This window comes from Anser anser (assembly GCF_964211835.1).
Source record: "Anser anser genome assembly, chromosome: 1".
Lineage (NCBI taxonomy): Eukaryota > Metazoa > Chordata > Aves > Anseriformes > Anatidae > Anser > Anser anser.
The window spans coordinates 64,026,777-64,041,695 of record NC_139720.1 but is presented as its reverse complement, the minus strand read 5'-3'; the positions used below and the strand labels follow the sequence as shown (position 1 = coordinate 64,041,695).

Below are 14,919 nucleotides of genomic sequence, written 5' to 3'. Positions count from 1 at the left end.
GTCTAACCTTATTTTGCTGTATGAATGGAGAAGGAAATATAAAGTAAAATCAAACATGGCATCTGAGCTGTTATCAGATATCTCTGTCATAAGCAAATATCCTTGTCTGTGTTTTCAGACAGCTGAAGTGGCATTAGCCAATTTGAAGAATAAGTACGAAAATGAAAAAGCAATGGTGACTGAAACCATGACCAAGCTACGAAATGAACTTAAGGCTTTGAAGGAAGATGCAGCAACCTTCTCATCCTTGAGAGCAATGTTTGCAACCAGGTAAGGGAAATGATTTCACTGTCTGACTCAACACTGTAAAAGTAAATAAGTGTGCTAAGCGAGAACAGACATACCTGTGTATGTTGGGTACTTAGGAGGAGGGACAGAAATTATTTTGTGCAAGGTCAGGGGTTTGCTGGATGAAGGTGAACGAGTCTTACAGTGTGTGCTTGCAAAACTTGCAAGCTTTCAAGTGCTACTGGGATGCATGTCTTGGAAAATAATGCTGGAGAATAGCAATGTCAATACAACCTTGAGTAAAGTGTTATAAATGCCAATATCAACCGTCAGTCTATTTGCATTTATAGGGCTTTTTTAAGTGAAAATCAAATAGGAGATTTATGTGGCTGATATTCACATTCAGAAGTACGCAGTGATTCTGTCACATAAAGCTGTCGTATGGTTAATGAAGATCTTCAGAATCTTATGGTTTCATTATCGTGAGATTTAGTACTTACCGCTGGAAAAATCTATTTCATCAACCAGCCTGTGCTGTAATCCAGCACTAATAATTGTGAGGTCACTGCAATTTCACATTCCAACATGAATTCTTACTTTCTCCAGCTGTAATATCAAATTTATTAACTTCTACACAGGATAAAGGTTTCACTTACCTTCTGTAGTACAGTTCCTCCTGACAGGACAGTTATTAATCATTTCTCTTCTTTCCTTCACCCATACGTCCTTAGAAGAGCTTTTGGTTTTAGGTGCTTTTCAAAAAGTTAGCTACAAATATTTTGTTTTTGAAGATCCAGTGCTTCCATCAATAAATTCTTACCACCCAAATTAGCAAAGAAAACATTTTTTTCTATTATATCATGCTTTCTTCCCCCCCCCCCCCCTTCCCGTTTGTGATCAAACACAATGAAGATTTCTTGCTTGTGCTTTAGTCCGTAAGCAATAAAACTTCTTCATGCCTCATGCCAACATCTCCCCCGTGCTCCCTGCACTATATGGGTGCCATTTCACCTCTTCCAGCCTTCTTCAGTCTTTTGTTGCTTAGTCATGGTAGCAGCAGCAGCTGAGAGGTGGGAAGGATGGAGAAGGGGCCATTTACATTCTGTGACTTTGGTGCTGTGTACAAATTCATCATAGGTTCATCGTTGGAAGAGTACGTGTAGTGCCATAATGGAAATGAAGAACCAAATCATCAGGTGGTGTGAACCAAGGTAGCTCCATTCATTTCATTGCCATCTAGAGATTTTCTTCAGGAAAGCAAACTTCTGTGTGTGTTTTAGAAATGCACGTGGTGGTCTTTGTTTACAAGCTCATTACTCCAGGAGATAAATGAATGTACTAACTCTATAAGGCTACCTGGAGGGCTACTAACTCCCGAAGAGAGGTGTGGAATCATGAGCATAAAGCAAACAAGGGTCTTGTGTGGAGCCTGAATCATCAGCCTGCGAGGTAAAACAAGTTTGCAAAGATTTAGAAGCTGGTACCTGAAGAGATTATTAGGTTGGTGTACTAAATGCTCTTTTCTGTATTCATGCATCCCACGTGCACACTTCTGCTGGATTTAAGGCATGCCCTACAGCCGGTGGGAGGCAGCAGCATCTTTTCTGCGAGAATTAAGCTTAAAGGGTGCCATTTGTTTAGATGCCTATTATAGATATCTTGTGTAGGATGCAATGAAACGTGTCTCTTCTACATCTATAAAAGGAATCTGTGTCGCTTGCTGAGTTACCAATTTCCACTTTGTAAATGTCTAATATTAGTAGAGATAAACCCCACCCAGAGCATCAACTGCTGTTGGTAAATGCCATGCAGTTGTGATTAAAAACTCACTGGAGGACCTATGGATGTATTCCTTGAGGTCATACGTTTTGACCGGTATCTTGAAGGGACAGTGATTAAAAGTCACTCACTGCAATATCTTGCATATCAGTGGGCTTCTATAGATTTTTCTGTTGTAGAATATTGCTTTTCCTTCCCTACCCTGGAATTTAATGACCTTCATAATTAAATCAATTTTCCTAAATGTCCAAATCATTGACTCATTCTGTGTACTTCATTTGGAATAGCTTTTGTTTAATTGATAAAGAGACAATATACTATAAATGTCTGTTCAAGAAGAGAAACCTGTTTGGAAATAGAAGAACGTGAGATTCTCCATGCAGTAACATTTGATACAATAGCAACATTCAGTATTTATATATATATATATAGTCTTCTGTTAAATAAAACAGTGATTTCCATGGTAATCCTGCATCACATGATACTACTCCTGAATTTGTACTATAGGGAGAATATCTCTCTAAAAGTAGAGTTGTTTTATAGGTCTCAAAATGATTTTACATGCTGCTTGATTGAGCAATGTCCTTTTTCATAACCCATTCTTTTCTGTTCACTTGACTCTCAAATGGATGTTCATTCTGGTGATGAACTGTATGGATCCTTCATCATATGCACTGGTTAAAGCTCATGCCACATTATAAGGAGAGCATAGCGCATGTGTTTCTAGTCTGAATAGTGAAGACAACAATTTTCTGCAAAGCTTCCCTATGCAGAAAGCAAGAGCCTTCCTTTTTCTGTGATTTTCCCTTGACACTTGTGTGTCCTTCCATTCCTGTTTCTTTCTTCAGATCTTCTCTTCTGCCCCTCAGAAGTCCTTCTGTCCAGCCTGTATCTCTTTTGCTCTTTTTATTTTCCTGGACTGTTTGTTTCCCAATCCAAAATCTCTGTGGTTCTGATCTCTACAGCTTCCTTCTTCATTAGCCTCGATCTCTTTCTGAATTTACTTTAGACCTGCAAGAATATGTTCTCACCACAGTTCAAGCTCCTGTTTCCCCAAACACACCTCACAAAAGAAAAATAAAACAAAAGTATAAAAACTTCTTACTGTTATCAAACCCTTGATACAGCTGCTTTTTTAAAATCACTCCATTTTTACACGAGCCCTTTTGGAGAGGTTCCATTTTCTAGACTCTTTTAATCATCTGTCTGGAAAGTTTAGAGAGCTGGAGAAGGTCAGAATGTTGGAATTAACTGGAGTGATGAAATTTATCTGCCAGATGTGAAGAACAGCTAATTGTTAAACACCTTAACTGTTCATTTTCAAGCATCCTAAATGTTTTGCTTTTTTAAAGTCAATGTCTTTATATCTGTGGTAATTTCTGGGGTAGACACCACTGATGAGGACTCTTCCATAGCAGCGCTTTTGTTGGTATGTTTTAATGGTGCATTAAACCTGCTGCTGCAGCTTCTGCTGGAGAAGTCATGTTCTGTGACTGCTTGTGGGTGGGATGCATTGAGTTAGCAGAGCAAAGTTTAAATTCCCACCTGATACCAGGGCTACGTGGTGCCCATCAGATTCACAGCTTCTGTCTACTTATTTACTGTGTTGCTTCTGATATTCCCAGTGCAGAAAAATGGTGTGAGCCTTTCCTGCCCGTACTGTTGCTGCCCCTTGCTCCAGCCCCGAGACACTGACATGGTGTGAGCTGTGCGGTGGTGAGACTGACAGCCAGTGCTCCTCTAGAGGGCAAATGAAAAGCAGATTCTTTAAAACTTTAGGTTTGCCATCTAGAGTAGGGGTTGAGCTGAGAGGGGAAGGGATGAAATGTCTCATGCTGAAGGAGAGAAACAACTGCTTATACAGAAGGATCCTGAAGGAATTCAGAAAGCTAGTTTTACTGATTCCCTGCATACTTTTTATTTTCCTAAGCTAAATAGATATTCAAAAGTAGAGAAATATTTCTCAAGATATTGCCATCCTCCTGACACTACATGTACTGATTTTATTCTGTATCCACCAAGATGTTTTCTTATGATTAATACTTAAAGAAAATTTGTGCTGAAGTCATGGACTAAGAAGTACAGACAGATCCCGGAGCTCTCCTGGATGAGAAAACATTTATGAGCAGAAAAGAATTATGCTTATGTGGTAGAGCCAGGATTTCTCACTGTCAATGTCTCTGGGTTTAGCTCAAGCTCCACTATGATTTGTGTGACCGAAATTATGCCTAGGCCTGACCTGGTATTTGGTTTGCGTTCCTAGATGACAGAGAAATATGGACAAATCCTACGTAAGCTTCTTGGATACAAAATAAGCAGGCTTATGCATCTGTCTTCTTCCTTTCTGAGACAGGAGAAAGAAGAAACGTGAAATCTTGACACTGCATAAAACTTAAGACCAGCATACAAGATAATTTACTAGTCACTTGCAGCTTACACCCATCATGAGACAAGGGAGAAACTGTGACAGAGCTCTGACGCGGGAGGATATAACCTAACTTCTGTTATGAACTACTACTCTAGCACTTCTAAAAGACCCATTGAGAGCTCTGGTGTATCCTGGAGCCCTGCTTGTTCTGCAGTGGTCCACACCATGCCAGAAATCATCTCTCTTAAGAGCTCTTAGCCTTTTTCTTCCTCTGTATGCTGTGAGACTTCACCAATGTTTATAAAATGTATGGGTAAAAGGCAATATGGATGTGTGTAAAGCTTTTTTTCTTTTTTAATTGGAAACACTTTTCTTTTTATCCCTCACTTGCATATATCAGGGAATATTTCATTACAGGACCATGTCTGCAGGCAGTGACTACCTCCCACTACATGGAATAACCTTCGCTGCTGCAGACTTCAAGATCTAAGGCTGTTAATTCAGCAGTTTCTAAAGTTAATTATGGCCTTTATCTGACTGATTTAGGCTTAGCCTTTCTGAACACTATTTCTCAAAAAATATATGTGCTTGAGCAACAAAACACAGAGACAATGGTCCATGTGTTTGTGCAAAATAATAGGAAACTTCGAGTTGTGGTGGAGGTCAGATGACTGGAACCACCCAAACACTGCAGTGAACTGCCAAGAATGCTGGATTGCTATTGTGGGGAGACTTCTAGGAAGGGCATATAGTTAGTGAGAACAGTTGGAAAATGTTGTATTAATGAGATTGTTTTTGTTTTGAGTGTGAGGCCAGCTAACAGCATGTAGCATATCCGCATTTCTAAGGCTATCTTGTTAGAGTTCATAGCAGGTAGTGAAAAGCATTTTTGTCTAAACCTTGTTTAGTAGTATCCACCCTCAGGAGGTTATGTTTCTTAACTGCTCAGTTATGCTCTTTTTACAAAGCAGATGTCTAGATACAAGAACATATTTTAAGGCCTGAGGAAAAAAAGTAAAAAAATCTTCTTCTAAAAAGAAAATTGGCTTATGGGCATACTAAAGCAAGACAGTTCATTCCTTTAATGGCACAGTGCTACAGGTGTTGCTGCAGATGTTACTTTTTACTGTTAATTTTCAATACAAGCATATTTGAAAAGAAGTCTCTTCTAGACAAGAGGAGAGCAGGAGAGAAAAAGTGGGAGGTGGATACAGGATCCATCTGTTTACAAGAATGAGTCTTTAAAACCCTGTTAACTCAGACATTTTCTATTTCAAACGAATTCATTGAATTCATTTTAATTTCTAGAATGCTGGCTTATTCTAATGTCTCTATCAAAGAAACTAGCTAAGACATCAATAAACATCTCATAACTTGCAGTAGAAATAGGTGCAAGTTGACTTGAAGAATATTTCAGAAATCTCTCTCTTCCTCGGGGCTTAAATACAGACTTATGCTTTTTAAGGTCCTGTAGAGAAAGATGATACTGTAACTGTAGCTGAAACTATGGCTGGCTGAGTCATTTTGCTTCCAGTTAAAGTGCCTAAATTATTCAAAAGGAGAGTGCAATATATGTATATGTGTGTGTATGTGAGTGAAGAGTAAGTATGAATTTTTGAGTATGCTTTATTTCTGTTTCTGAAGGAGAAGATTAAAATTACAAACAAGTTTCATCACTCAGTTTGTAATAATTCAAAATTTATTGCTTCACACATTTGGAGAAGGAAACCTAAAATTATTTTCTTTGCTTGTTTTCTGAGAATGGTACTGATAAAAGTAAATCATCATCCATTACACTATTGTAATTACGCAGCATATCTACTTAGATTTAAACAGATCACATGTGGGGAGGAGATTTAATGAAATCTGTATTATTTAATGTGAAAAAATGTTAGATGTTGCCACAAATGTCTTATGGTTAGATAGTGCTGCTAGCCATGAATCATTTCACTGATGGTATACATTTATCACTCTTGGTTGTTACTCGTTAAATGGTTCTATTTTTAATAAACTAAAACTATTTCACTCCAAAAATTGACTAAGAAATTCTGAAATGCCTTGCTCTTCACGTTAACTTAATTGAATCATTTTTAAAAAGCAAGACTAAATTGGATTTGATCTTAAATGCTAACAGACTCGTATCAGAAAGGTGGTTTTACTTCAAAATCTGTCTCAGAGATCTAAAGCTAATGAAAAAGAATGGAAAGTTTTTCATGCAGATAAGAGAGGCTGAGGGTTAAAAAGGGGTAAGTGGCCATGACAACTGATATCTGAGCACACCTCCAGAAGGCTCATTCCAAGTGTGGGGCTTCCTGAATATTACTGCATTAACCGATTAACAATGGCAAACAAATGAAGGTTTCTAATTTCACAAAATCTGATCTGTCAAGTGTACAAAATACTTAGTCTTTTTTCATCATTTTTGGGTAATATTTTGTTTATGTAGTAGATATTAGTATGTATGGAAAATACTACTATCTAATAAGTAGACATCTGTATCTATGGTGAGTTACTAGCTGAACCAGCCCTCCAGGATGTTATTTATGGGTTAACCTGGGGATAATCCCAAGCCTATCCTCCATTTGCTAGTTATGTGCATTAGAAACATATTATAGTCATAGAATACTCTGATATTCTAGACATAAGTTATACTACTCAATAGGAAGTTTCAGCATTCAGATCCAAGTAGGTATTCGTTCAAAGTGGGAAGAGAAGTTTTCAGGCTATCTGCTTGCAGGATTAGGTTCAGCAAAAGCTTGGATCTAAATCTATGCCTGCAACTGAGGCCCGGTAATACGATCACTGGTAAAGTTGGTTCTTGGACCAGTTCCCCAGTTTTCTGCCTTGTTTGTTTTTCCAGGTGTGATGAATACGTCACGCAGCTGGATGAGATGCAAAGGCAGCTAGCAGCTGCAGAGGATGAGAAGAAGACACTAAACTCTCTGTTGCGCATGGCTATCCAACAAAAACTTGCCCTTACCCAGCGACTGGAGGATTTAGAATTTGACCATGAGCAGTCCCGACGCAGCAAAGGCAAGCTTGGAAAGAGCAAGATCGGCAGCCCTAAAGTAAGTGAGGAGGCATCAGCCACCGTGCCAACCATAGACACTTTCCTCCTGCATAGTCAGGGCCCACAGCAACCAAACTTACTGGTCAGCAGTGGCACTCAGAGGAAAAGGTATGCATGCAGTGATCTTTATAGTACAGTGCAGTGGCCAGACTTTCATTAAAGTCGTTCACTGAATTGTAAACATTATTATTTTTTTGTTTTGCACTCGGGGAGAAGGAGGTGGGGAAGATATGAAAATGAAATTCAAAGCCTGGCAACATGTCATTCTGATCCTCCTACTCACAATATTATTTCCTCCTTCTTAATGCAAAGTTTTTGAACTATTATCTGTCAGTGTCTCAGTGCATCTTGTATGTCTTTAATATTAGTGTGAATGTATTTTCTTTAACAACTCTCCCTTAAGTTTTTCTTAAGGTTTTCCATAATGAGCATCTGAAATAAAAAAAGATTGTTCTCTATGAGCATTTCAATGCTTAACACAAAAGAAGTTGCATCTCTTTGTTAAGCTCTAGTGCTCACTTGCTCTTCATCAGTGCAAAAAGAATATGGATGTGTTCACTCAGATCAATTTTTCTGCATAGGAGCAAGCAACCTTTCGAAGGGGGATGGCTGCAATTCATAAACTAATGCAAATATTTTGCTGTTCAAGCAGTGAGTTCTCATCTTGTCTTGTGACTGTCCTGTCAAAGCTCTATAGGTGTGGGGATCTCCATGGTTCTGAAGATGAAAAGGACTCTCTGTTAGAGAAGTCCTAGATAATCATTCCTTTTTCTTGTACGTTCTAGTCACAATGCAAAAAGCAGAGAACATTCAGGGAGCCTTGTACATATCGACTCCAGGATATTGAGATATAAGTCAACCTCATCTCCTCCTCCCCTAATACGGACCAGGATTTCCCATGCAGGCAAGGTGCTCTGCTGTGGAAATGACATGGGGTGGCAACACTAGTTGTTTTTTACCTGTTAAGCAAATTAACATGATGTTGTCATTCGTGAGGCTTTGAAAGGTAATTAAAGTAAAACTCTTTTGTTTCCATATGTATTTTTCTTGGATCTCCTGCAAGACTATTCTCACCTTCCCTTTGTGATCAGAGCCATCCCAGGACTTCAGGGACCTACCTCCAGAAATTATTAAGAGCCCCCCCTCATCCCGCTTCCACAGAATCATATCTTCTGAGGGGCCCCCCTTCCATGAGTGAATTCATCCATGGGCACCGTCTCAGCAAGGAAAAAAGGTTAACCGTGGCCACACCAGGTAAACATTTTTTCCTTGGGTGCATGTGGTGCTGAGTGGTTAGCAGAGCAGTGCGTCCTCCCAACGCTGCAGATGCAATCTAATTTGGGCACCTTCTTGTGACCTGAAAAGCAAAATGTCTCCTCCTGTGTCACCTGCAGCAGGAGCTGACATTTTGCCAGCTGTGGCCCAAACTGGTTCCAGATGCAGTAGGGGAAGTCCTGCTGTGGAATAGGTGGGTGCAGTCCTGCTGGCATCCACAGAAGCTGCACCCCTGTGCCCAGGTGGTGCTTGGTCTGGTGGTTGTGTTGGTAGCCCCCACAGAAGACCCAAATTGAACGGGACAGAGGAGTTAGATGGGTGAGGACTGATGACGGAGTGGCTGGCGATGTGCGCGAGCCTAAGCAGAGTCCCTCTCCTGCTGGCAGCAGAGGTGTTTCTAAGGTGTAGTGTTAAACTCACAGGAGGTTTAGTTTATAGAAACTGAATCATTAAGTTTATCTTCACAGGAAGCTTTTGCTCTTCATTTTCTGCCAAGCTGTAGTATCTGCTTAGAACGATATGTAGAAAGGAAATGCGAACTGAATGTCATTTCAAAGGTTGTGACATCTCTCTGTTCCTGACAAAGTAATAGTTAATTTTCTTCTGTGCCCATGCCGAACTTCCAGCCTTGTGCACACCCTTGTCTGGTGATAATTTTTTTTTGTTCATTTGTTTTGAAATTTCTTATACACAATAAGCCTACGTAGAAAATGTAAAAGCTAAAGCCCATAATGTGCTTTCTGCTAAAGTAACTATCTGTTCTGGAAAGCTGAGCAATACCATATAGTACATTATATCTCAGTGCCAGCAATATCACAGCCACCTTTGAGAAGTGCCGTGCAAGTAACAGAGGACAAGTGTAAAACTGCAGAGTCTAAACAAAACCTTCTCTTGTTGAAGTAAATAAACTGAAGAGCTGTTTCCTAGAGGGGGAAAAGGCAGAGTGAAAAAAGTAAAGACTTCAAAATTTATAAAATAAATGGTACTGAGCTTTTAACAACTCCTTTGTGTTCTGTTGGCAACACTCCAAAATATGCAGGCATACCCACCTGACTTCAGAAGAAGCTTGTGTGAGCAGTTATGTCAATATTTTTGTGATTTGGAGAAGGCAGCAGTGTGATAAGAAAGGGAAGACCACGTGCTCATTTTCTACCCTATAGACAGGAATCCACTTCCTAAACACCGGCAGTGTCTCTTGTGATCCTTCCTCTTCATCCTTCAACAGAATAAGAATGGTTTTACTTCTGATGGACACTTACCTCTCTTTAAAGAAGTGGTTTTTGAATTTCCTGTATAACCAAACACTCCTCTTTGGAATTGCAAGAAAATGAAAGGAAGTAGACCCCAAAATGACAAATCTTCTGTCTTAGAATTTACAAGACTTCTAATTGTAATTGTACTTTTAATTTACAATTTACAATAGACTGTGAGGCCAAGGAGAATCATTAAGAATCCTTAATTCAAGGACTTGATGATCTTTGTTTGAAGAGCTGTGATCTCTGTATTGTATTTGCATGTTGATGGTCGGAAGGAGTAATGATTTAAAAAGAAGAGTGCTCAACAGATGAGACAAATTTACTGTTTTGCGAAATTGTTAGTACTAACCATAAAATATGTGATTTTTTAATATGGAACTCTGGGTTCTGACTGTCTTCATGCACTATATATTTGTCACCATTTTCATAGACCAGCATCTGATACCTCACAGAGCATCACAGGTTCACAAACTGCAGATTGACACTGACACAGTCTCTGACTTTTTGTAATAACAGAGACCAAGGGATAAAGCAGCCTGAAAAAATAGAGTTGTCCAGAAAATAATGTTTATCTGGAGTCTCACCTGCCACCATCTCTAAATATTCATAGTATAAAGGCTTGAGACAGTACTACTGATTTCTGTGAGCCTGATGTGTTCAAACCAGTGATTTTTTTTTTTTCAGCACATTGATTCTGTTATCAGCAGGGTTAATGTCAGAATCAGGTCGAGAATCAGCATTGGTCTTACCAATTTCTTGAAGATATATTATTGTTAACAGAACAAAGGAATAAGTAAGATGTTTTTTTTCCGTCTGTCTCATTATCTTTTTCCTGAAGGCAAGCAACTGTGAAGGATGCTATTTTGCTGCTTGCAGAGGGAATGTTTAAAACGTCTGCCTCGTATCAGAAAGAGATTCTTTTCCCAAACGATCTGTGCAGTAAAGCAAGTGAGCAAGCAGTGTAGCAACCCCTACCTGCTTCTTCATCACAGAGATTGCAGAAGAGCAACATCCAAACTCAAACACTACAGAGCAGAATACAGCTTGATTTGAGGCTATGTCCTCACAAGTGAAAAATGAGAAATGATTCAGGCCTAACTTAATTTTTATTTTTTCATTTTTTTAAAGTCATGAAAGGTTTCCTTTACATGAAGATTTCACCCACGTGATGTGTGAGCTTCCCTATTCTTCCATTAGCTCCCACTGCCATAGGGGCTGGGAGGCTGTAGCTGGGAATGCATTTGATGGAGACCAAGAGCCAGAAGAACTGAAGTTGGTAGAGAAACTGGGCAGGCTCCTCTATCGTATGTTCCTCCTGCAGTAGGCAGGCCGTGCCTGTCTTCTTGCACTTTCTTTTGGACTTGGTGCTTAGAAGAGGCCGCCCCACCATGCTCTGTCCCCAGCTTTCACTGCTACTGGCTCCCTCTGCAGAAAGCTGGGATTACTTTTTCTGCCTTTTTCAGAGGAAGACCCTGGCATGAAGACTCAGTAGTGAAGACCAACTGAAGTAAAGACTTCTCAGGAAAGAGATGATCATTTCTTTCTTGGCTTCCACTTTACTGCCCTCAACTTTAAATCAGCTCGTGTGTCCCACTGACATCAAGCTGTGGCAGTATGACTTTAGGAACTAATGGCTCCTAATCATTGTGGCTAAAAATATCACTCAGTCCATTTCCAAAGTATCATGTTTTGTTTCCCCTAGGTAATAGCACGCATTTAGCTTTGCTGTGTGCTGCTTCTTCCCTTCCGTTATTAACATGTATTTTTACAGTTTAAAATCTTTATTCTTCTGATAGACAGATCCAGATTGCATTTGCTCGACAGAAACTCCAGCCTTCTTTTGCATGTGGCTATGTTCGTGATTACATGAAGAATTCAGGGCATATAGAAGGCCTAACACCGTTTTTGATGGTGTAAAAATGTATTAGAAATGACCTTTCAGTTGAAGTTACATTCAGAATTCTTCCAAATTTTCATATACAGGGCCTGAAAACAAAGTTGCTAGATGCCTCCTACTATCCTACAGTCCCAAATCTGAAATGTGCTTCTCTTGACTTCTTCAAGGAAAGAACAGGACAGAAAAAAATCTGCTATCGGTGCCCTGATAGTGTTCTTTTTTCTGTCCATTATTTTAGCATGGACATTCTCAAAGTTGAATGTAAAGTTATCTAATTTTAGTTTAAAATGAGGATCCTTGTGTTGCTGATGCATCTGAAGATAAAGGTTTCCTGACAAACTCATGAAACAAAGAGTAACTAATGCCTTCAGCATTCTCCCTTAAATAGGGGGGATTAAAGGGTCAATCACAATCAATCTGAGAGTCTCCCCTTCATTGAGGTGTTCCCCAGACAAACTGTGATAGATGCTTCTTTTCCATATTGTTTTCATTTGTAGTTACCACAGGGCAAATTTCAGTATTTAAATCCTACACAGAAAAACACTTCAAATAGTGTTAGTGTTAAAATCAGTTGATTTTGGAGAGTTGTTCTTTTTCTGAAAGCACATTAAACCTGAAAGTTTGCTTGATTTTCATGTGCCTTTCAAGGCTGATTTACAGAAAGGCATTTACTTCTCTTGAGAAGAGACAAATATGGAAGATACAGACAGCACAAGGAATATCGTATAATAGCACAACTGCTCAAGCACTAAGCTTGCCACATATCATACACAATTAAGAGTATATAAATACTTATATATACTCTTAATATGCAATCATCAAAGATTAATTTCTGCTGTGGCTCTATGCTTACATGCAAATCAAATATAATTAATTTGAAACAAATAACTAGTTTTTGTTGTTGTTGGTTTGCATTCTTACAAAAAAAATCTAAATTTATGAAAATTCTAACTGGAAAGAAATTCCTATAGAGAGTTGCTAATAGAGTCTCTAAGAGCTAAGTTAGAGCAACTGTAGGTAGAAATTATTTCTTAAAGCATACAAGAAAAAAATGAAAGAAACTCAATCACCCAAATATGAAAGTCCTAAGAAGTCTTCCAGTTAAGCTGGGACTCAAGGAGAACTGCTTGAGTTGTCTTTGTTAACAACCCTTTTCACTTGTAGTGCTTTCACCTGAGAAGAATAGGTTGGAAACCTGGGAATGTATGGATGTGTTTGATATAGCACAAACAGTCTTAACACTGCAAGGATAGAGAGTCTGCTGTCGTAAGACTACAAGAACAGGGAGTCTGTTGAGTAGGGTGGTCATTACAGGGAGGAAAGGCTTTTGGTATGAGATATGAGGTGTTGGATAAACTCTTCAGACAGAAAGGTTGAGCAATACCCTCTGCTGCTATTCCCATTTCCTCACTCTGGACTTTGAGCTTTTTCAAGATGCAATGTTTAGAAAATTATTTTTCAGAAATATTCTGTGGGATGTTACTGTCTGTGAAACCAAAAGCTTATGTTCCTTCTCGTGGGTTTTTCTTAAAATAATGTTGTGGAAGTTATCATATGGGACAAGATTCTTGGATTCTGTCCTGGCTTCTTCACATTGTTTAGGCAATGCAAAGATATGGAAAGCACATTCAATGGGAATATTATAAATAGAAACTCCTGGTAGGAAATGAAGCTGGTTTTATCCTCCCCTTTTGGATGAAGGGATTGGGCAAATGGTTGAAGGAGATTCAAGTTGATGCTACCCTCCACAGTGGAGGCTCTCCACAGAGATGACCCATGCACCTCACAGCACTGGAAAGGTAGGGAGAATATGTTTTTGATAGTGAATTTGTCTTCTTTCATTGTGTGGTGATTAGGTCATAAGTTCAAGGTCTGTAGCTCTGCACATTATTTATTTGTTTAGGAATATTTTGCAAAAAGTATTGTTCTAGCTTTGCTTTTGAATTTAATTCCAGAGTCACAAAGCTCTTTACAGATTTCTGAACCTTGCTACTGTAAGCACTACTTTAGTACCCAAACTTTGCTTTTTTTATGCACTTCTTTCACTTTTGAAACAGCAGGGCTGTTAGAAATCTGAACACTGAGGAAAGCATAGCTTATTTTGAAAATTATTGTGGAAGAAGTTCGTTGAGGAACATTATCAGATGATACCTGAATTTTGTTAGGAGGGTGTCTTGTAGATCTTCATGATTGCATAGGTCATCCCATGTACAGTTTTCCACATTTTTTCACTTCTGAGCAAGTTGTCTCTGAGCTTGTATAATCAGGCAGGCTACTGGCAAATGCAAGGCTCCTATGGTATCGATCTAGTGTGTCTCTGCTCTCCATGAAAAAAAAGATATGATGTGATTTTAACAGGGTTTTTAAAAGTTAGGTTTATTTGTTTTGTTTGTTTTTAACTGAACATGATGCTCTTCACAACAAAGATAATTCAGACATTATTATCTATATTCACTTTTTGTTTTGCATTGTTCTATTTTATGTGGGTTTTGTAAATATGCCATATCTGTGTATATAATTGTTCATTGTTTACTGAGTGTTATTAGTGCATATATACAGATATATGTATATACCTTCTTGCTCTTGGGGCCATGTCGTGCATCTGAATGCTCATTTAACTAAGCTTAATGGGCATTACATGTTTATGCTATTTCAAGCATGGTACATTGTCCTTGTGGAGGCCGTTTTGAATTCGAAGAACAGTATCCTGGCCAAGGACATTAGTTGGCTGTAACTGATGAAGAAATCAGCTGGCTAAATGTACTTTTACCTCTTGGTGCCACTGTGAATAGGACCTTATTGCTCTATGCTTTTGCTTTCTTATACTTAGCTTTCCAGTTATCACAGATGAGACCAAAGCCATACATTTCATGCTGTTCAATATAATTTAGCTACTTCAATATAATTTAGCTATTATGGCATGAATTCACTGCAGTTCTATGAACATTTAATTTTTATTTGTATTTTTCCTTGTGTAAAGAAAGCAGTTCCAAAATAAAACCTATTTTTAATAGAAACCCAAATCTGTTTGTTAAAAGGTTAAAAA

At 38.7% G+C, this 14,919-nt stretch overlaps 1 protein-coding gene across 25 annotated transcripts in view; it reads left to right on the top strand.

Annotated features, from left to right (window-relative positions):
* The window catches only part of BICD1 (BICD cargo adaptor 1), a 179,536-nt gene that overhangs the window by 144,853 nt on the left and 19,764 nt on the right, over window positions 1-14,919 (top strand). For 8 of the 25 annotated variants that reach the window (XM_083820134.1, XM_083820133.1, XM_083820136.1 and 5 more), the window contains exons 6-8: window positions 119-270; window positions 7,236-7,553; window positions 8,509-8,699. In XM_083820134.1, the coding sequence (XP_083676260.1) occupies window positions 119-270; window positions 7,236-7,553; window positions 8,509-8,699 (661 nt within the window). Of the gene's footprint in view, window positions 1-118; window positions 271-1,365; window positions 1,440-7,235; window positions 7,554-8,508; window positions 8,700-14,919 lie in introns of those variants that run through there. The other 17 variants (XM_083820130.1, XM_083820128.1, XM_083820129.1 and 14 more) reach the window with 6 other exon arrangements.